Below are 23,726 nucleotides of genomic sequence, written 5' to 3' on the forward strand. Positions count from 1 at the left end.
GTAAAGGCTTAGCTTTCTAATAGTTCAGAGCAGATGTTTCCTGTCTGGTAGATTCCCAAGAAAGCAGATCTTAAATATGTCATTAGAGCAGGGCTGAAGTGTCTTAGGCCTGACAATAGGCTCTGCAGAACTTTGAAGAAAATGGAATGTTTCTTCACGAATAAGAAAGTCATATTTTACTGTGTTTTAAAGGATTTGTTGCATTCAAATATCATGATTATCAGGGGTTACTTAAAGGTTTGGAACATAAGTCTAAAGGAACTGAACTGCTGGCTGGGGTGCATGGCTACTCACCTGAACCAACCTCAGTGCTGTGTCTTAAAACAGTGGGTGGGACTGGTGACCACTGTAAGGAAACTGGTGAGACAGCACCTAAAGATGGGAATTGTCTGAGGGGGGAATAAACAGGAGTTGGTGGTAAAGGGTCGCCAGGCATTCTGAAAGGGGAAGCCATTCATCATCAATACATTAGAGTTCTTGGAGGAAATTAACAAGCAAATGGATAAGGGAGATCTTATTTGATTTCCAGAAGGTATTAAACAAGATCCAAATTTTGTGCAGACAGATGTGAACTAACACACACATGAGAGGAGTAATCCTAGTACCTGCGTTCTGAGGTGGCCATTTCGTCTCACTGCGAACAGAAGTCAGTTCTACAGAGCCAGCAGTTCTTTGTCACTAATGGAAAAGTAAATAGATTGCTGCTTCCTGCCTCAATAGGAAAAGGAGATGGGTATTTCACTCTGAATCTGTGCTACATCCATGCTTGGAGAACTGTGCCTTTCTGATTTCCCTTAACAGGAATATTGAAAGGAACAGGAAAAGTTCCTGGATGGGTTTCTTATGCAATCAAAGAGATAGATAAGCTGTCATACAAGGAAGTCTGACTTCTTGCTTGTGATGATCAAGAGAAGTACAATAGTGATGATAGGAATTGCAGAAAATTGTATGCTAATCCACTAGTAGTATCTGTTCTAATCTAGCACTGGAGATAATCACTTGAAATCAGTCGATCCAAATGCCTATACGTAAATGTATACCTCTGATATGAGACAGTATGGGTCTTGTCACGTTGTGTTCTAATGTTACTGTCTTATCATGATTGCAAAACATGCTTAACAGCAGAAAAAATCAGCCTCCTCCTCCTCGTTCTTCTTTTTCTTCTTCTTCTTCCCTTTCCCCTTCCCCTTCCCCTTCCCCTTCCCCTTCCCCTTCCCCTTCCCCTTCCCCTTCCCCTTCCCCTTCCCCTTCCCCTTCCCCTTCCCCTTCCCCTTCCTCCTCCTCCTCCTCCTCCTCTTCCTCTTCTTCTTTAATAATAACAGCAATAATGACAACAAGAAGAACAACAGGAAACTCTTGTTGTCTTCCTCCTCCAGTGCTTGATGCAGATTGTTTTCATTCTTTTGGGAGAAATTGAAGATTTTTTGCTTTACTGATTTTCATACTGAGCGATAGCAGGAGGTCACAGAGCTCTTTAAACTGCATCTAGCATGAATAGCATCAAGACAGCATTCTGTGCATGTTTGGGCAGCTGCATAATCTACTGCTTTCATGGTTTTGGTCTGAAAATTTCTCACCATGCACAGAAAGAGTCTTATTTTTTCTGTGCAGAGAGTGCTTTTTGATAAACAGAAAATTAGATACAATAGAAGAGTATCAGGCTGAAATCTGAATATGATTTGTTAGTATCTCATCTTATAAAGTGTTCCAAATGTCTGAGGACATCACCCTTGTCTCTCTTGAGTAAATGCATAACAGTGTTTTTGGCATTGTGTAATTGTGAATCTATTCATTGCCACTGACTCATTAGACAAAATGGAAACAAAATGGTCACAGATGCTAGTTTTAGAACGCTTCTTTGGTGACTTGTTGCTCTTACTTATTTCAAAGGGAAAAAGCCCAGAGTCAATAAGTACATCCAAATTTTCCCTTAGAGATAAATTGGGGCAAAAAAAGAAAAAATAAAGTGTACATTTAATTTTCATCCCATCTTTAATAGCAATAAATTCTGTGAAGAAACACAACTCAAATGATCATCCTGTCCTCAGGTTATTTACCTGATAGAACCAAGTAGATAATCATGTAGACAGATAAAAAAATCTCTTGAAGTAATGAAATCTTTCTTTAATCTTTCGTTTTGGTTTTGGTTTTGGTTTTGGGGAAGGAATTGCCCAAAACCAATCTTCCACATTTCTTGGAGCAAAATTCAGAGACTCTTCAATTTTGTAATTCAAACAAGCTCAATGTAAATCATGAGGACCCCTAGGGTCTCTTTGGGGTGGTGGTAAATAATGCTCAAAGTGACGAAATTAAAGAACCCAAACAACAAAACAAAACAACAGAAATCAAACCTCCTTTCATTCTGATCTGCACAATTTTACAGCACCACAGAATGGTAGAGATTGGAAGGAGCCTCTTGAGATCATCTAGTTTAAATCCCTGCTAAAGCAAGTTCACATAGAGCTGGTTGCACGGGAACATGTCCAGGAGGCTTTCGAAAGCCTCTGGAGAAGGAGACTCTGCAACTTTCCTGGACAGTCTGTTTCAGTGCTCTGTCAGCCTCAGAGTAAAGAAGCTTTTCCTTATCTTCAGCTGTCAGAAAAGGAGAATCCCTGGGTGGATTTGTAGGCACAGAACAGAAGTTTTCAGAAAGAATGAAATAATTTCTGGATTCAGTGTAGACCGTACACACATTCTAAGATTTCTTCTTCATCTAGTCACTCTGACCTTGGAAGCTCAGGCCCCAGTTCCAGGTCATGTTGAATTGTGATGCTGACCTTTTCAAAATTTCTTTGGACTTCTGATTTGAGGAGAATTTGGAGGTATTTTTGTCTTTAAGGTGATCCAGACTGAATGTAAATTGAACTAAAAAAGGCCTTCCTGTCAACAAGAATAACATTTGTTTTTCAGCCAGTTCTTGCAACTTCATTATTCCTAAATGGAGAGCCTTCAGAATAATTTTATAATGTAAATGTCTCAAATATGACTCAAAAAAATCAACTTCCTTAGAATTTTTATAGCAGTATTTTAGAGGAATATTTGTGGATCCATTTCACATCATGTTTTACCAAGACAAAAATAATTTAAGAGATACCTAGTACTTACTTGTCTATGTTTCAGAATCAAGTCACTACTGCTGAAATGTATAATGTACTCTTACTTTATGTGCTCAGGTAGATGATCCTCTATTGGTCCAGTCAGGAAAGAGACTTAGTTCTGACTGCATGGCTCTAACTAAAGGCAAGGGATTCCAGGTGGACAATCCGCTGAGGTGGCTGCTTCCTTAAGCTGTTTTAGTGCATTGATTTACGAAGGAGTATATAGTTTTTATCAATGTCTGTTAATACAACACATCTGTACCCAGCAAGATCATGCACTGACTCCTCCTAGAAACTGTGCTAGGGCACATGGGAAAAAGAGGAGGTGACTGTTGACAGCCAATATGCCAAATCATGACTAGCAAATTTGGTGGCTTTCTATGAAGAGATTGCAGCATTGATGGGTAAGAGAAGAGCAAATGACTTGTGCAAAGCATTTGGCACTGTCCTGAATCTGATCCTTGTTTCTGAACTGGACACACTATTCAGTAGGTAAGGAACCAGCTGGGTGGTTACACTCAAATAGTTCCAGTCAATGGCTTGACATCCAATTTGAGACCAGTAATGAGTGATGTTTTTCTGGAGTCAGTACTGGAACCAACACTGTTTAACATCTTTGTCGGTGACACTGGCAGTGGAATTTAGTGCAAACTCATCAAGTTCACTGATGGTGTTGCAATCTTTTGACAATTCTTTAGTGCTTCAGAAATAGCACGAGGTATGATTCTGCTCTGTCTTTTGTATCCTCCCAGTCTCCTTGAATTTGCCCTTATTTGGCTTTATTTTAATTTCTCTTGTTTAGTGTGTGAATTAGGCACCACTTTTGGTTCATAGCTAGCTCAAGAAGCAAGCAAATGAGACATCAGAAAATATTAGCATACCTCAGAAGGTGATAATTTTGTTACTACTGGAAAAGATAGGAATTGACTGAGCTTCAGGTTTGATCCTAATTGTTGCTTTGCTTCTAAATCTGTCCTTTTCAACTTGTTTTGGGAAGTGATGATGCCAACAGGAGTAACTCAAAGGGCAGGTTATGTGAAACGTTGTAAACGTAACTGCCCAGTTCAGTGGAGGAACAGAGAGCCTTACTCTTAATGGTCTCTTTTGCTGCTGTCCTTTTCCTCCTTCAACTGTTACTTAGGTTTTATTTCATATTTGGCAAATGTTTGTTTCAAGAAATTCTTGAAGGGGCTATAAACTTGATTCCAAGTTGAATTATGCTAATTCCAGTCCAGTGCTTGTCCAGTGAGTGATTCCCAGACTGTGATTCATGCATTGAAACTAATGGCACATATTTTGGGGTAAGTAGCCAAAAACATTTGATTTGTTTAAACAAGAAGTAATTATTGAACCGATGTTATAAATCAATTGGAAAGGCTTTTTAGCGAAGTGGCCCCTGCCACCAACACCCTTACCCTTAAAAAAAAAAAGGGAAAAAAAAGGAAAATTATTACTGGAAGGTAACTTTCTGAAAAGTGAAGTGTGCATGCTCTCACTTTAGGTTTCCTGTGAAATCCCTTCTTGGTATCCTCTGTTCCTTACATGTTTTAGGCGTAAATGCTTAAAAAATATTTTGGTACTTTTCCTTTGTTGTCTCTTTTTATTTCTATTTCTCATGTATTTTCTCTTATTTTCTCTTGCCTTTAGTTTGGTAAGGGACTTCTCGCTTGTTCTGTTAAAATGCCTAGTCTTCCTCTGCAGTGGGGTAGGCTTGTTCCTAAGTGTTCAATGTACTTTCTTTCAAAGAGTGTCTAGCTTTTGTGAAACTTTTCATTGTGATTTCTCCAAGAATATTCTGCCTAGAGAATCTCTAAATATAAAGTGCAGCCAGTTCATCTGAAACCCAGAGGCAAAGGTCTGTTGTTTGCATTTCCAGCCTACCTCTGTATCGTGATCTCATCACATCTCATGTTTGCTGCAGACAGTGTGGCCACATTCACCAGCAGTTTCTCATTGTGAGAAGTAGGTCGATAGAACATTGCCCTTGGTCGGACACTGTGCTGTTTGTGTTGGGAAGTTATCATCAACAGATTCCAAAAACTCTATGTATTACTTGCACAATGCTATGTTGACCTTCCAGACAATGATTGCAGCCTATCCATGTAGAAATCCTCCACAAAACTGTAGATCAATGATTGGGAGACTTCTGTGAGTTACAGAAAGACTCATCCACTTTATACTCTTAGTCAGTTTGTAACAATCCCTGCCTGTCTGCCCCAGTCGTCAGTGTTAATTTCTCTGGCCTATACAGAGTCTTCTGACATCTGTGGTTCTGGTTACTTATGGTCTGGGCAGTCAAGGTCTCCCTTTACGTAGAGCTCAGGTTCTTCTCTCTTGTTCCATACGTGAGCTTCCTGATCAAGTTGTACCCTATCTACAAGCATCCCCCAGTCATGCACTCTGTCTGGTCTGTGCACTATTTCACCAAGCCTTTGCGTTTCAAGTCTTATCACAGCAGTATGACTGTGTGCAGACTTCCAATTCTTCTTCTGTGCTAGAGCATTCAAGTCTGTGAATATGCTCTCTTCTAAATCAGGATGCAGATGTTGTCCCTGCAGCTTTCTCAATCATACCTAGGCTGTTTGCTAACCTACCGTTAGGCTGGGAAGCACATCATGTGACAAGCCTCACCAATTTATTAAGTCCATTTTTGAATATGACATTCCCTTCCCAAATCTGGAGGATCCTGTATGGCCTTGGCAATCCTTTGTCTTTAAATAAAGAAGCCAGAGACAGTTGGACTTTGGTTTGATGGGTGCATCTGTGCCTACTTCAGCTTTTCCCTTTACATGCAAAGTATGATGAGAATGTGTGGAGTCCCTGTCACCTAAACACCCACCACTGTTAATGTTTACTTGTCTACCATTTGATCCTGGCTTTTAAAAAAGACATTCCTCATGTCTATGCTTTTTTCTAGAACTCAACTAAAATCCAGGTTCTTATGTTTAGAGTTCAAAAGGAAGAAGATTGATATAGTGAAAGGGAACTGAGCCATGAATCTCTTAAAACATTTTGTCCCATAGAGGTCCCTAGGATGATCTGCATACAAGAATATTAGATGTTGTCATTGCAGGGCTGTTCTCTGTCATGTTTGAAAGGCTATGAACCAGGAGAGGTCTTCAGTTACTGGAAGCATATGTTGCACCCATCTTCAAAAGAAGAAAGTAAGTCTTGGAACTACAGGTCAGCCAGTCTGCATCACTTCTGTGATAAAATGACTACATCTCTTGCTCACTCTGCCTTGATATTTAAGCCCACCTCAGTCTCAGTTGTTCTGCAATATGTGCCGTATTGTATCAGCTTTTTAGTTGCCACTAATGATTTCCACATTCCTTTGGTGTGAGGTTTTAATTCTACCACTGCTGTTGTTAATGAAATGCATTTCACTTAATGGAATAAAATGTGCAGTCTGACTACTGCTCATTACATGATACAGTTGTAGAGCTTGGATTACATTTTACTAATCCAGCTGCAGTACCCCAGGAATCTATCCTAGAACATGTCTTGTTAGATGTCTTTGTGAGTGGCCTGGAACAGAAGATGGAGTGTACTGTCTTCGTGTCTGCAGATGACACCAAGACAGGGGATGCAATGGATATGCTAGAGGGCAGAGGTGCCATACATTTAAACCTAGACAGAATGGAGGACAGACTGACAGGAACCTCATCAAATTCAGACAGGAGAAATGTGAAGCACCTGTGATGGACTTAATCTACTCTTCAAGCTGGGGCTGAACTAGTAAGGGAATAGCTCTGCTAGACAGAGCCTGGGGTACAGGTGATCAGCAACCTGTGCATGTGCCATTACTGCAACGTGACAGCCATAAAGGCCAGCAGTATCTGGGACTGTTTCAGTCACTGGTGCAGTGGGCAGTAGACTAAGGGAAGTGATTATTAAGCTTTTATTTGGCACTCATTAGACTGTATCTGGAATATAACATCCAGCTTCGCACCCCTGTTACAGGAAAGATCACCTAGGAAACTTCAGTAAAGCTAGTGAAGAGCCACCAAAGTGGGAGTGTGTGCTTAATGACTGAGAGAAGTGAACTTGCTCAGCCTGGTCAAAAAGGGGCTTATGAGCTTGCCTCACTGAAACTCTACAAGGATTATTAAGGCTCTCTGAGATGCCTGGTGGGAAACAGAGACAGGAGTCATAAACTGAAGCAGGGGAGCTTCTGAATGGATACAGGGGAGAAAAAAACCCATGATGACAAAAATAATTATCCTGAGAGAGGTTGTGCAGTCTCCATCCTTGGAGGTTTTAAAGACCAGACTTGCATAAAGCCTTGAGGCAGCTGACATTGCTTTGGGTGGGAGACTGGACTAAACACATCTTGAGTTGCCTTCCATCTTGGATGGTGCTGTGATTCTGTGGACTTACTAAAGTTTAATACACATAATAGTTTTATTCAGAAACTGAAGACCTTTAATTCTCTTAAACATTTCCCAACATCCAAAGTATTGAGGATTCTTCTGAGAAGATGCTTTGCAGCAAATTCTTCTGATGCTTTGCAGCAAACAAGCTTTTGTTGTTTTGGTTCCAGTAATCTGAGAGTACACAAAGACAGCAATATAGTGGTGGGATAAGGATAATTTTCAAATCTATTGCTTAACTTGTCCTCCAGGAAAGTTATCTAGGCCTTCCTACTTAGGCCTCCCTGTTATCAGCTAATGTTAGAAAGTCAGAAGGCAGTGCAGGAGAACTGCTGGTTCCTATTTCAGATACTTTAAGCTAGCTTAAAAAAGAAAATCAGTGCTGTAGCCTAGATAATAAAACTATTTGATTAGGAGCCTGCATTGCGATGGTACTAAGCTCCTGGAGCTGGATCTGGTGCCTAAGTCTGAAAAGAAAGCAGAAATTTCTGAACTGTTCGTTGCACAGTTTGGTACCTCACTCTGCCTAAAGTGATGCTCTTCCTTTTCTTGTGCAGTAGCCTGGTATTCCACACACAGCAGACAGCAGAGTAAATGAGATTGCAAAGTATTCAGAACCTCTTCAAGTTACATAATTAGTAAGTTCATTTGGTGGGACTAAACACGCATGGAGTTTCAGCCAGACAGACTATGTGTTGCAGGACTGACAATTATTGTCCTGAGGCTGTCTGTACTTGTCAGCAAAAAGATCTTGATTGGAATATTGGTCTTGTAAGATACAGTTCATTGAACTGTTTTTGTAAGAGGTACCTAGGAAGACTTCTTTCTCGCTATCAGAATCCCTTTTTCGCCGTATGAGTCACGGTAAGGTGTTTTTAGAAGTCTGATTTCACAGATAGCTTACCATCTCTTTAAACTGTGGCCTTGGCTATTCCAATTTTGCTCTTTGTTCAGAATGTGTAATACACATTCTGGTGTAAGGCTGGGGAGAGGCCTTGAGCACAGCCCTACGAGGAGAGGCTGAGGGAGCTGGGATTGGTTAGCCTGGAGAAGAGGAGGCTCAGGGCAGACCTTATTGCTGTCTACAACTACCTGAGGGGTGGTTGTGGCCAGGAGGAGGCTGCTCTCTTCTCTCAGGTGGCCAGCACCAGAACAAGAGGACACAGCCTCAGGCTGTGCCAGGGGAGATTTGGGCTTGAGGTGAGGAGAAAGTTCTTCCCTGAGAGAGTCATTGGACACTGGAATGGGCTGCCCGGGGAGGTGGTGGAGTCGCCGTCCCTGGGGCTGTTCAAGGCAGGATTGGACGTGGCACTTGGTGCCATGGTCTAACCTTGAGCTCTGTGGTAAAGGGTTGGACTTGATGATCTGTGAGGTCTCTTCCAACCTTGGTGATACTGTGTGATACTGTAATACTTTGAATCTTTGGACTACTGAATGCCAGTAGTTTCATGGGGATTAGGAAGCAAGTAAATGCCTCAGTCAGACATGACAAAAAAATTACAGTCAGCATTCATTCTTGAACTGTAGTTTGGGTGTGTAAGATAAAAATTAGTGAGTGAGAATGCCTTGTACTGTGGGCAGAGGCAGGTGGCTAATTGTGATTGCTAATGAACACTAAGATTTCCCAAACTTCAGCTTTGTCTAGCACTGTAATGTGAAGTTTATCGGATTCATGGAGTAAAGTTTTAATCAGATGTCCATCTACACAGAGGATTTTGGTGTCCTAAGTTCTTGAGCTCATGAATAAGGGTCTCAATTACTCTGATATGAAACAAAAATGGGATTAAACGTGTTGGAACATTACAGATTGCATGGACAGGTACAATTCTTCTTAGGAAGGAAGAAACGCAAAGAATTTGGACTACTTGAGTTAAAAGTAAAGAAAAACTGAAAGAGGAAACAAAGTAACACTGACAGAACACCTACATGAATACATAAAAATGTAGTTTTAAACAAATCTTTTCCTGAATGTAAAGGTTTGGTTGAATCAGCCTCATATGTTTCACTACAGTAATGGCTTGGTGATGAGTTTATGAAGCTGACGTTTTGAGGGGGAATATAATACCTAGCTATGTATTCATTTATGTGTGATATTGAGAACTATGCTTTTGTAATCACACCTACATCAAAGAGGAGGAAGTCATGGCCCAGCTAGTGAGCTCATGAAAGCAAATTGGAGGGCAGTGATGAAGGGGGGGTGAAAAGCTTATGCTGCCACAGAGTTACAGCTGTGAATATCTTCCCCTTGATGGTATTCTCACAGGAATCAAGGGAAATGTGTAGAGGGCATGGTGGAAATATTTGACATGCTACTGGCTACTGCTGCTCGGTTTCGCATGATGAACCTTCAAGGGGAGGAATTTGTGTGCCTTAAGTCCATCATCCTGCTCAACTCTGGTAAGTGATGTGCTTTGCTTTGACTCGTTGCTCCTGCATGTGGTTGAACGCTGCTTGTTGTCACTAATGACGTTTTCATTTTGAGACAGCAGCAATCAAGAGGGATCTGTCAGCACAAATGCAGGCAGAGCCACCAAGCAGTGATGGAAGTGAGCAAACCTGGTTAGTAGTGTAGATGGCACATGGCAAATTAATGCAATCATTAGCCAATACCCTGCGTACATTTGATGGGAAGGGTGATCAGAGCAGTGTTTTGACCTAGATCCTACACAATGCTTAGTTGTAAATCTATGCCTTCTTTTTAATAAGTAAATCTCATTCTGAAATGCACTTCAAAAAATAGGTGATTTTGTGAGACTGCTGAGTTGTCACCTAATGACTAAGGATGCTAGAGTTGCCCAACTCAGAGAATGCACCCACTTGTTCTCACCTTTTCCTGCTGTGTTTGAACTCACAGGTGGTATTGGTCTCAAAGCAAAACAGATGCAGAGGCCTATGTGTTCCTTTTTATCCAGTGGTCTAACAGATCTCTTGCCCAAATTTCATGAAGCACAAATTCAGGTAACACCCACCAAAGACTAACACTAAACATGGGAGACTGCTTTATCAATTTGGAGCATCTTCCTTCCTGATCTATTCAGAAAGACACCAATCAACCAACCAAAACCAACAAAAACCCCAAACCCCACCTCAAACCCCCAAATATTTAAACAAGGAAATATAAAAGATTCCCTTTATGTTCTGTGAGATGTGGTTCAAGTTTTGTTGTGATTCTCATCTGCTACCAAAAAAGTGACATCTGAGGCAAGCACCTGGTGTATTAGGAATGAGGGTCTGTCATTTTTGTCATCTATACCAGGGTGTGACAATTGTAATTACTGTTTGACATTTTATTTTACTTTTATTGTCCTGATAATTATAACACAGTATTTCCTAGAGTCAAAAGTTCTTCCTGAAAAGTGATACTCCTCCACATTTTTAGCTACTATGCTCAAATGTAGTTATCCTCTCAAATGAATCTAGAATTTGTAATTTATTTCAGGAAATACTGAATTAGGAAAAAAATACCTCTGGAAGTTTGAATAAAACACATGGGATGTTCTTGTCTTGAGCATTAATCCAAGTTGTTGGGCATTCATGCCCCATTGCAATATTTAGTATTGATCCAGAGAGCTAAATTTGTTACTTAAATAAAGCTCTGCCAGACAGCACCAGCTATTGTTTTGTGAGCACATCTCCCTTTGTTAATGGGTTTTGTTTCTAAGGAAAAAGGGGAGGAGGGGTGGGAAATAGGGCAAGTGAGGTCAGTGATAATCAGAGGCAAATTTTCTTGTGCATTTAACAGAGATGGGACTGTGAGTGAAGCTATTTCTTCAAGGTTCATATTCAGCAGGTTTGAATCAGTAGTGCTTTATGTAGTAGAAGGTCGGAGCTCATCTCATGATCTGAGGAATAATCTTTTTTTTGGATCTGTTTGTTTTTAGCATTAAATGAAAGTTTACATCTGCTCAGAAGTCTGGCTTTGTACAAGAGTCTTGACAGTTGTAAATCAGAGTGCATGATTTGAGTTGAGTTGTTACAGGTTTGTGATCCAAGCAATTTATAACATTGTTATGTACAGCATCACGAATTCCTGTGGTTTATAGTATAACTGAGTATGCTCTAAATTGAATGTGTGTGCATGTGTGGCCACAGAATGTATGGCTGTGTTGCTAATGTATGTCTTGTATTTGTTCTTATGCATAAAGGGAATTCATGTCACGTTTCAGTTTTTGCATTCCTATAGGCAACTAATCTTGTAACTGTTGGAGGAGTTAACCTGCCAGGCAGTGGGAATGCCAACATGAGTTTCTGACTGTGAGATCCTTTAGATGTCCAATTTAGGAGGCTGGATTGCATTACAGAAATAACTAAGTAGCATAACTTGGGGTTTGTGTAATAGCTTTGTAAGTGATGTTTGGCACTCTAAAATGTCTTCTGGAGATGCTTTTCTTCATAAAACATACCCACTGTCTATTAGGTAAAGTGGAAGATTTTCCTAAGGCTTAGAAATGTCTAAGGGGTCTGTGTCAGGAAGATAGGGCCAGACTCTTCTCAGTGGTCCTCAGTGACAGGATAAGAGATAAAGGGCATAGGAAGTTGCATTTAAATGTGAGAAAGAACTTCACTTTTAGGGTGGGCGAGCACTGGCACAGGCTACCCAGAGGAGATGGCGGAGCCTCCATCTCTGGAGATTTTCAAGGCACACCTGGATGTGTTCCTATTTGATCTGCTTTAGGTGATCCTGCTCTGGCAGGAGGGGGTTGAACTTGATGATCTTCAGAGGACCCTTCCAACCCCTACCATTCTGTGATTCTATGATTCTGTTTGGGACACATGAAATATTTTGAGCTCTGAAGCATAGTGTTGTATGAGGAGAGGCTGAGAGAGCTGGATTTGTTCATCCCGGAAAAGACTAAGGAAAGATCCAACTGCAGTCCTCAGACAACTTTTGAATAGATTACAGAGAAGCTGGAGCCAGACTCTTTGCAGAAGTGCAAAAGGAAGAATGAGCTGCAAAGGAGACAAACTACAGATCATGATTAGATGAACAGAAGGAAGAAACCTGCCAGCAAGAGCATTTAAGCACTGAAGCAGGTTGTCCTCAGAAACCTCTGTCCTTGGAGAAAGTCAGACCTCAGATGGACAAAGCTTTAGACAGCTTGATCAACCCTTGAAGTTGTAATATTTGAGTAGGAGAGTGAAGATGACCTCCAAGCCTCCTTTAAACTGCACCTTTACATTATGATTGCACATACACAACTCTTGGACTAAGGAAGCCGCAGAAAGCTGCACTCTGAGTTTTTGGACCTTATGTTACCTGTATGATGTATGCATATGCTTACACTAGCTGGTCTCAAAGTGATTTAAACAAGTGGCCTAATTGGATTAATTGTTCATGTTTAAAAGCAGCCTGCATTTGCATTCAGAAGCTTTGTGAGGATTCGATTCACTGAGTGTACACAAACAACTCATTAAATCCTTGGACATCTGTTAGTCTCTTCATGAGGAGCTGTTTATTGCTTTTGTTGGGCTTCTCTTTTCTGTTTTTGGTAACATCTTTCAAGGCTGTTTATGATCTTTATACTCCCTTTCCCTGTAGTCTTGGGTAAAATGCAAGCAAGTTTCTTTTGTTTCACCCAGTGTGTGTGGAAAAGATGGAAGGATTTGTTTATAAAGCAAAATCTGCATTTATGCTACTTCCACATTTTTGCTGAGATACCAAGGCGGCAGCATGTCTGTAAGAGCAAGGACAGTGTTGTATCTAGCCAAATAACAGCCCAGAAGGTGTCCTCTAAAGCCGCAGCAACACATCTTTTGGCTACAGAACCAAACTCTACTTCTGACAACGAAAAACAACCCACAACAACCATTCAGCTCAATGATAAAGAGCTGTTTCTTAACGCTGGAAAATAAATATTAGAAAACATGAGAAGGCAACATGATGCCAGTTGTTTTACTTTTGAGTCTATCCCAAAAGAGGAGGGGAAGTATGTGGAGATAAAGATATAGGTCACTTCTGCCCTACTGGGTGATTTCTCTGGGTGATTAGTTGATTATTCCAGAGAGATAGAAAGATTTAGCTGGTTCTATGCATCCTATAGAACTCCTGCTACATTATTCCTTGTAACTGCTTGTTACTCTTTTCTCTTGAATTCTCCAGCCCCTGTTAAATATTTCTTTTCCTTCCTTCCTTCCTTCCTTCCTTCCTTCCTTCCTTCCTTCCTTCCTTCCTTCCTTCCTTCCTTCCTTCCTTCCTTCCTTCCTTCCTTCCTTCCTTCCTTCCTATCGTAGCATCATAGAATCAGTTAGGGTTGGAAGGGACCACAAGGATTATCTAGTTCCAACACCCCTGCCATGGGCAGGGACACCCTACCCTAGAGCAGGCTGGCCACAGCCCCATCCAGCCTGGCCTTAAACACCTCCAGGGATGGGGCCTCAACCACCTCCCTGGGCAACCCATTCCAGCCTCTCACCACTCTCAGACTGAGCAACTTCCTCCTCATGTCCAGTCTAAACCTACTCACCTCCAGCTTTGCTCCATTCCCCCTAGCCCTGTCACTACCTGATATCCTAAAAAGTCCCATCCCAGCTTTTTTTGTAGGTCCTTCCTTCCTTCCTTCCTTCCTTCCTTCCTTCCTTCCTTCCTTCCTTCCTTCCTTCCTTCCTTCCTTCCTTCCTTCCTTCCTTCCTTCCTTCCTTCCTTCCTTCCTTCCTTCCTTCCTTCCTTCCTTCCTTCCTCTTCCTTCCTTCCTTCCTTTGTAGCTGGCCCTCAGGACAACCCGAGAGTCTGGTATAGAGTTGAATTTGCTCGTAGCTCAGCCTGACTTGCTACAGATTCTGACCAATGAGGCACAGTGGAAGAGAAAGAAGAGCCTTGAGTGTGATTTTGTCAGCCTGAACTCTAAATGTGGAGGTATCTTAAAGGAGGGTTTATTCTGGCAGAACCGATGTAGAGGGTGTTCTCTGCAGTAAGATGCGAAACTGTATCACTATATATAGTGACATATAAAAAATCATATATACCATTCAGCTGCAGCTGGCAGGGTAGTACTGCATCCCTGACAGGTGCTCTTCTGTGCATAGCTTTGTCATCTGGGCACAGACCAAGAGGCTTTACTTGTTTGCAGGGTGGTGCTTCCTCTCTTCTTGCTCCTATTATGTTTTACAGTAATGATCTACAGAAAGAGCTGGAAAACAAACTGGTAGCTATTCAATTTAGGCTTGCTTTCAGCTTCAGAGCGTGGAAAGACTTTTGAGACTGTTAATATTCACTTTGCTAAGACAAATTTCTGCACCTCTATTCCGAAACTCTGTGTGTGTATGTATGTGTGTGATGGATAGCAAGCATTTCTTTTGGGGACATTTCCGGTCATTGGCCTGGAGCAGAAGAAGTCACTGTGGGGGGCAAAAATAAAAGCCAAATGCCACTCTTCTTGGCAGTTATTGAGTGGAAAAAGGCTGGAGTTTCGGATTTTTAGAGGAGTGCTTTTTTTGATTTATACTTTCTAATAGCTACTGGGCTAGATGTGGGTGAGATACAGTTCCTCCTCAGAGATTTTTTTCTTTTGCTGGTTTAAAAGTCATGAAACAAGGTCACAATAGCATCCTTTGGTTGAAGTAAGCTGCTCTGGAGGCCTATTTCCTTCTAATAGGCTGTGATTTGTCAGTAATAGTTAAGTATCTTGTCCCTGCAGGTACCTACTAAGCTATAAAGCCCAATATTGTCAGTAGACCTATGCTGGGTGAAGGATGCAAAATCATCCACCTGAGAAAAGCTGCAGAACCTGTTTGTTTTTAGTGAATTAATTTTGGTAAATATAATAACCTTTGTAAGAAAAGAGACCATTGTGCTACTCATCTGTAACAGATTTCAAGCTGTATTCATACCAAGATTAGGAGTTCTGACAGTTTTCAGAAGTTGTTCTGGGTTTGAGTTAACCTTTTGTTTTTTAAAGCAGTTTTCATCTCTCATTTGTTCTATAGGAGATACAGAAGGGCAGTAGGAGGGGGAAGCTGAAGGTGTTTTGATCTCTGGAAAGATTTCCTTCTTGTCCAAATCGTCAGGCTGTTCTCAGTAAGCAGTGTCTGAGAGCTAAGTTTACACCGGTTACACTTGAGTTTCAAAGTAGAGTCAAGTTTGCAGGTGAAGCAGCTTACCTTTCAAGGCTCTTGTTTGGTTGGGAGGTTTTTGCCAAGGTGCAGGTGTGTAAACCAACCTTGACTTTGTTTCCCTGTTTTGTGGCAGCATGTTATTCAGTTTTAAGTTGAATAGCAAATCACCAAAGATCAAACATTAAACAGAGAATAAAATGGTAAATGCTGCCAAAGGCCTGGGCAAGTCAGTAAGTACTGTGGAGCTCTCAAAGGAGAACAGCATCACCTCAAGGTTTCAGAAGCGAGTGATTGACAAAGGAGTTCAGCCTCTCTGTACATCTAACTGCAGGATGCAGATCTTTCCTACCACCTGGTCCAGACCTTGCACGTACTTGGGCAGGGGAGCGACATCATCTTCCTTCTTCTTTTGCCCACAGCAGCCAAATCCAAACTTCAGTGTCAGTGACCTGGCTGGCAAGTGGGACTCAGCCCCCACAGTTCAACACAGAAGAAGAGGTCACCCACAAGGTGTACCTTGGGCAAGTCTGACTCCATCGAAGTAACTTTTGCCTGTGGTTTGTTTGTTTTCTTCTCCTTCCTACTCCAGGTGTGTACACTTTTCTGTCCAGCACTTTGAAATCTCTGGAGGAGAGAGACTACATTCACCGTGTTCTGGACAAAATCACAGACACTCTGATACACTTAATGGCTAAGTCAGGTCTTTCTCTGCAGCAGCAACACAGACGACTGGCTCAGCTCCTTCTCATCCTCTCTCACATCAGACACATGAGGTGAGAGCAAGCGTGCAGTCAGCCCTGCTGCACTGCTCCCATACAAGCGATCACAGGGTTTCACCAAGGCAGACATAAACTCTTTTCTTCCACAGGTGGGACTACAAACTGTGTACAGAGCTGCTTAAAAAAACAAAAGGAAAAAAGTCTGCTTTCCATAAAGCTGTATGGAACTTGTCTGCAGAGTGATAGGGGCAATTATGGTGTGAAAGCAGTCAACAGTTTCCCTATTTGTTTCTCCTGGTTTGCTTTCCCTTTGCTTCCTGTTTTGATAGTGCTGTAAGCAGTAGTTGCTTTTAATGCTATGTGCATCTCATATTCTGTTTGACAAGTACCAAGTAGAATACTAATGTAGCAGCTCTGCAATCTCCTACGAGATAAAATTTAATAGAGCTACCACCTTAAGTAGCCAATTTTCAGAAGTGGCTTGATTGCAAATCATTTTGGGAAAGAAAAGTTAAAAAAAGGTTATTATCATTATGTGTATCTGATGGGTGAGGGCAAATGCAGAGCTAATGAAACCCAGTCTAGAGGGCTGCAGCCTTTGCTAACTAGAGGTCAGGTGTCTGAGGCACTGAGTAGTTGCAGCAATGATTGTCCCCAAAGCAACTACCTCTTCAGGCAGCTGCTCAGTGGCTGGAGTGGTGACATGACAAGGCTACACAGATACATCAGCCATCTTATTTTTATGAGGGGACCAGCAACGTTGTCACATAGATTTAAATTTATTGGGGTTTTCCCCCCAGTTAATAAAATTAAGATTAGAATAAGCACAACATCACTGCTCCTAAAGCTGAAACATGGAGATGTTACCTCCTGGGCTGGTAAGCAAGTATTGAGGGAAAAGCCAAGGAGTCTGCCCATGTGTTTTTCATACTTTTAATATGTGTGCCTTCTTGTGGAGTTTCTTTGCCTTCATGGTAATAATCTTTTTTGTTCCTTCTTTTATTTTTTCTCTAATAAATATTTGTGTAATTAAAGAAATTCCAGATGCAAAGTGAATTATTGTTTCCATGGTTTTGTGAGTGGTTATTACCAACTACCATTTGCCAGCAAATTGTCTGAGGGTTTTTTTTTAATAGGGGAAAAAATCTTATAGTTTCCCTTTTACTTAGCCAAGCTTCATCTCCTCACACTCTAAATGAGCAGTTTCTGTGCTCTAATCTAGGTAAAGGAGAGCAAAAGTGTCACTATTGGAAGGTGAGTTGCTCCTGAGCATTCTGGGATGTTCTTTGAAGGTGCCTTCTTTTGCTAACTGTAGCAGACACATGCAGCAATTGCACTGTTAAGTTAGCTGTGCTACACAAGGTGGAATTTAGACCAACCTAATAAATGATAGCTTTTTTCCCCCCATAGCATATTTGGAAGCTAACTGTTGTTCTGTTACAACCAACAGCAACAAAGGAATGGAGCACCTCTACAACATGAAGTGTAAAAATGTGGTTCCACTTTATGATCTCTTGCTGGAGATGCTGGATGCTCACCGACTGCATGCTCCAGCAGCCAGGAGTGCTGCACCTATGGAAGAGGAGAACCGGAGCCAGCTGACAGCTGCATCAGCTTCATCTCATTCCTTGCAGTCTTTTTACATAAACAGCAAAGAGGAGGAGAATATGCAGAATGCAATGTAAACAAAGCCAGCATGTGCAATGGGATGAGAAGCCCAGCAGCGTACTACCTAGCTCATGCTTTGTCTGTAGTGCTACCTGTGTAAACACTCCAATGACAACAGTCACCTGCATTTTCCATTTGAGTGTTTGTCAAGCACTTAACTAAGCTCGTTGCTTATGCTAAAAGGAAGACATTTCTTTGCTATGGACAGCCAGCAGGCTAACCTGGTTTAAAATCTGGAGTATTTTTAATTTTGCATGTAAGTTAGGTAAATCCTGATCTAACCCTAACATTAATTTCACTATGAATGAATAGGCCATACCACCCATGTGTATTGGTATCTTCATGAGTGGTAGCTTCTGTTGATAGTCACCTCAAATTGTGAGCTTATATAATCCTTTACTTGCTTGAAACATTGAAGCAATTTGGAAAAGAGTCTGGATTACTTTCTCTGGCAGGGTAAATGGAAAGCTGATTGGCATCTTAGTGTGTCATAACGAAACTACACTTCTAGTGACTGGCTTGGTAGTTAAAGTAGATTCCTACCTCTCTTCTTCTTGCAGCAGAAAGGATCCCCTGCCTGAGAATAATTCTGAGTTATCTTGCTGGCTTACATCAGCAGACAACTCTCTCTCAAGATTATACTGGCCAGACTTTTAGGTTCCCTTACCATACCCTTTAGCTGAATTGCATTGCATGCATACAATCTCATCCTATCCTACAAAGCTAAACTGTTCTGTTGCTTGACAGTGTGTAATTCAAGGGCAACGCAGCAAACACAGTAGTAACACAGATGATGACTCTACATCACACGATTAGAAAAATCATCAGGTCTTAAAAAGGTCTTCACACATACCATAAAAAAAACAAACAACTTCCTCCATCCCTTGCTTTGTTATGCTAAAACCCAAGGGGTGGGGATGCTAGTGCATGAGTGGCACAACAGGGCAGGATGGTCTCACCCCCACAGCAGAGTGTGGTCCAGCCATGTGTGGGGAGTGCTGTCAATATGGTAAGTGCAGAAGCCTTTGTGTTTACTTGGCTTTCTTTGGGTCCTGTTGAGGCACACCCAAAATCACAGTTAAGAGCCAGCTCACCAGTGACACTAGAACTGGACAATGAGCCTCAGACACGGTGGAGACTCTGCAACTGCACGTTCAGGAAATAACTCTTTCTCTACGGATGTGTCTAACTGTTTCCGCATAAGGATTAGTCAGATTCTTCAGATCAGATATTTATATACACAGAAGATCTGCTAACATCAAGAGTTTTGCCAAGACAAAGGAGAGAGACTGAAGAAGTCTATATTATGTACTATTCAGATTAGGAGTCAGTGCTGCTGTTTGCCTCTGTGCTAGAAAACTAAACATGTCAGGGAGCGCTGCTGGGTACTGGAGTGCAATTATTATGTATGCCAGGGATATTTTATTAGTCTAATGACAAACTTTGCCTGTGCTATCAGCACTTCTGGTTTACAGGTGCAATTTGGGAGTTAGCATGGACCAGGGACTTTTCCAACAGCTGGTTGGAAGTGACCACCCCTGCAGTAAGATTTCATAGCATTTGTATAGGCTGCTCCACAGGAGCTCCTTAGGAGGTGGCCAGAGTGCTAGAAGAGGGTTTAGGGATGCCTCTTGTACTGTGATAGTTGAAAGCCTCAGATTATGTTGATTGAAATATCCTGTTGCAACTACATATAGGAACTAGTGCAACTGATACCACAGAAGAGTGCCTATGTCTGCTGTGCTCCCTATTACGGAAGCAGTCCGTGTGCAGCGAGATCGAGTTAGCAGCTGTGAAGCCAGCAAGGCATAGGACAAGTTTGTGCTTCAAGTCAAGGATTTGATGCTTGAGTAAATGTACATAATGATGTCTGTAACCATTTCATGTACATATTCAAGGACACACAGTTTAAAAGTCAAACGGTAGCTGTTACCTATGCTTGAGGCGATTCCTCCCGAACTGTGCAGCCTACACATGTGAAGCAGGCACTGTAAGTGAACAGGTCTTTTATTGTTGCCTATTAGATTTTTTTTTCTGAATGTGCTACAGGACTTAATCTTTTTGTGTGTGTTTGTGCAAAGGTGGTACGTAAGGGCTTCTGGAGGGCTCCTGAGAGTCTTGAAAGAAAAGGCATTTTGGTGGTTTGTGTGGTTGTTTTGGTGGTTTTGTTTTAGTAGCCGTTTTACAAATGTGTTAGAAAATAACATGAGTGCCCTGAAATGGGTGCAGGCTAAGATCTCAATGGAGCACAGAAATCCCTCTAGCTACACTGGTGTGCTTACACTGTCATCATTCACTTGCAATCCAGTGTGAGTCAGAGCTGCTTTTTAAACTCTGTACGTGCAACTTGGTGTTCTCTGGGATGGAACACAGATCAAGCTCATAAGCTGCAAGGCAAATGGCTTTAAATGAATGCCTCCCTTCCTATATTCCAGAATAGTTTATTACATTGACTCAAGTGTGAATTTGGCATAGAGTAAAAAAAAGTATGTAATGGAGAGCAAATCACAACACGGAAGCAGATGCTGATGGTACTTTACACAGGGCGAGTATCAGCACACTCTACAGGTTTTCCTGGTGAAGCTGGGTGTGATTTGAAGTGGTGTTCAGCAGAGTGGTACCATGTATCTTGGAACACATTTTAATTATGATTGCTTTCCTAGGCTTAGCCCTTGGAAGGAGGTAATTTATAGTCAAACAGTCCTCCTGTGTTTATGGTGACAACAGAAAACTGATTCCCAGTAATGCATTCATTTACCTTGGGGCAGTTTCAGGATCTGTGTCATTAACTCATTCATGAGACTTTAATTGGAGCAGCCCCTTAAGGAATGTAGTACCCTTCCCGTAGTTATTTATGAAGACCCCGTATCAGACAGCTGAATGTAGCTATTTGATCAATTAGACAATGGCCATGAGATGAAAACAACTCTTTTCTCCTGCGCACTGCTACATTGTGCTCTGGTGTACGCCAGCAATTGTGCCTGACATTTGGTCATTCTGATTCACAGGATACTGGCCTATGTATGTCTGTGTGTATATATACATATATATACTTCATATTTGCAGCTGACAAACCAGTACTACCTGCATACTTGGTGCTGGACAGTAAATAAAATACACAGCATGTAAACAAACAATATTAAAAGAAAACTGTTCAAGGCAGCTAATTATGCTTTAACCAAAACATTCAGAGTGCTGTCTCTGGACAGCTAACGCAAGAAGTGTTGTGTAATGTTTCGAAGTGGATAAAACCCAAACCAACCACCACACACAAACCCCCGCCCCGAAACAAAGGCGAGGTAGTATGGGCACAGCCAGACAGGGCTGGAGCAGGTGAACTGGCTTTACTGGCGCCTATGGCCGCTACTGACCCGCCCGGGAGGCAGGGGAAGGGAGGGGATGCGCTGCAGCCGGAGTGGCGGCCGAGTTTCCAGCAACGTGCGACAGCTGCTCTGCTGTGCAGTGCTTTGAGCCGTGTCTCGATGCTGCAGATTTTGTCTCAGGTAAAAGTCCCAACTGGGGCAGGAGGGTTTGTACTGAGCTAAAACAACGCTGATGAGTTTTTTTGGTGTGTGTTTGTGGTAAACTTACTGCTATGTTGCAGTAAAATCTCTTGATATATTTTCTCCTTCTGTACACTGAGGGGTTTAATAACTTAAAACTATAATTCAAGAGATAATCCAAGCTGAGATCCCAAGTCTACTGCAATGCCTAGCAGCAGGTCCCTGCCCTCTAAATAAAAAAATCAATGCACCTTTGTCCAAAGCAGGGCCTGCACTGGAGCCTCCAGCCCTTCCAGCTGGTGCCCACTGATTCCTCGAGAAGTGTGCCAAACGCTTAAAAAGAACCAAGCTACCAGCAAAGCAAGAATCCTGCCTCACTGGAGCCTTAGTCTTGCCATAAGCTTTGTGTGTATAGAATATTCTGCTTTCAAATCAGAATGCAACCCAACCTGAAGCTAAAGGGACTTTGTACATAGGGGTATTCTCAGCTGAACTTGATGTGCATTTCTTACTTCGAATAAAGCTGGCTGTTTCCCATGCTATCTGCAACTGTAATACAGCTTTACAGACAGCAATTCAGCAGGTGTGAAAAGAAAGGGCCATGTTAATGACAGGGCTGTAACACAGTCTTTGCTGTCAACTTGCAGTTGCTCTGCAACTATAGCATAGTTTTAAATTGATACAAACATTTAAAATTACTCTTTCTCTAGCATGGATGTCCTACCCTTTTTACTCAGAATCTCCCTTTCGTCTTTCAAATGCCTAATAAGCTGAAACTTGTTTTCAAAGTGATTGTTGCCCATGAGGGTGTTCAATTTTGCACTGTGTTAAAGAAAAAAGAATAAAATTTTGCATTCAGATGTGCCTAAAGAAACAAAGGGGGTTAAAAATGGAACCAAATGCCTATGCTGCCACCTTGCAAATTTGTGTGCTTTCTACTCCCATGTGCCTATAATTAGAGGTCTGTTTCTTCAGAAAGTGCCCACTGGAAACTGAAGGCATAGACTGCTGGTCACAAGACTCGCATCAACAAGCCACTTTATGGATCACCTTACTGTATATACTATGAAACTAAAGCTTTTGTGTGCACTACGTAGTCTTGCCAATGGAAAGTCCTTTCTTTGGTATATGCTCAGCTGCCACAGTGTATTTCTTGAAGTATTCTGTACTTTCACTCGTGCATATACAATTGATGTCTTTGTTTGGGTGAGATTTTGTTTTATTCTGTACCTAAAAAAAAGTTTTTCAGGAAGTCTACATGCAAAATGTGGTAGGCTACCTGATTGGTGCAAGATTTTTATCAGTGTAGTTGATGTTGGAAATAAAGAATTAACCTGAACGCTTTGTTTCCGTAGTTATCTTTTGCACAGTGCTAGAAGTGAGCTTCTCTGCCTTTTGTTTTCCAGGAGCCAGGGAAACGGTACCCTGTTATTGACAGCCATAGAATGTGTCTCTTTCTGTGCATCCAAGTTTCATTGCTTTCTTCACCTTCCCTAAAAAGCAGCAGAGTGGCTATACCGAGAGCTAACAGCATGTTCTGTCACTTACCTACTTACTACTTCCTATGTTCATATTTCTTTAGTATTTTTTTTGTATGTTTTGTGTTCCTTCTTTTGGCTTGTGAAATAGATGATGGTGGAAGATCTAAACTGTGTGAATTTAACCTGCTGTAGCTTACTGCCACTTACCATGAGTTAGCTAACATGAAATAAAATAGCACTTATTTCCCAAGTGAAAGCTAGTCCTCAGGGGAAAAAAAATCCTTTTCTTGACTAACCTGTCAGGAAGGAAATAAAAAGAAATGAAAGATGCTTTTATTGACATAAAACCACTTTGAACTTAAGCCTATCTTATGAAATACTCTTAAAATGAAATTGGGTCTTTGCAATTAATTGAGCCAGTAATCTATAGCATTTAAATACATACATAGGTATTTGAATTCTTTTGTACATCTCTACCTACCTACCTACCATCAGTAATGCAGTGTCAGTAGGGATTTTTTTCTTCTGTTTTTTTTTGTGCTGTGCTGGTTCTGAGCAGGCCTATTGGCACAGAGCTTCTTCCCTTTTCCTGCACGAATGTATCTGTGAAAGTTTTTATGTGATGTTTTACTGTGCATAACTTATAAAGAAAAAAAAATGTAAGATGATTCCCATAAGTCCCCCAATGATTAGGGCAAGACTGGTAAAATACTGTGTTCATGTGAAACCTCACCCTATAGTTTGTCACACATGAAAGCAAATAGCTTACCTGGACTCCAAAAAACGCTGGGGACTGTTGGGATTTGTAAGTGCCATGGAGAACTCAGCAACG

The 23,726-nt window shown here is 41.5% G+C and overlaps 1 protein-coding gene across 1 annotated transcript in view; it reads left to right on the forward strand.

The window, feature by feature from the left end:
• ESR1 (estrogen receptor 1) overlaps nt 1-22,752 on the forward strand; it is a 183,660-nt gene extending 160,908 nt beyond the window's left edge. Inside the window, exons 7-9 of the mRNA XM_064169411.1 lie at nt 9,735-9,868; nt 16,113-16,296; nt 17,693-22,752. Coding sequence (XP_064025481.1) covers nt 9,735-9,868; nt 16,113-16,296; nt 17,693-17,927 — 553 coding nt within the window. The 3' untranslated portion in view covers nt 17,928-22,752. The remainder of the gene's footprint in view (nt 1-9,734; nt 9,869-16,112; nt 16,297-17,692) is intronic.
• The last annotated feature ends 974 nt before the right edge of the window (nt 22,753-23,726 follow it).

Source organism: Pogoniulus pusillus, chromosome 31 (assembly GCF_015220805.1).
Source record: "Pogoniulus pusillus isolate bPogPus1 chromosome 31, bPogPus1.pri, whole genome shotgun sequence".
NCBI classification, from domain to species: Eukaryota; Metazoa; Chordata; class Aves; order Piciformes; family Lybiidae; genus Pogoniulus; species Pogoniulus pusillus.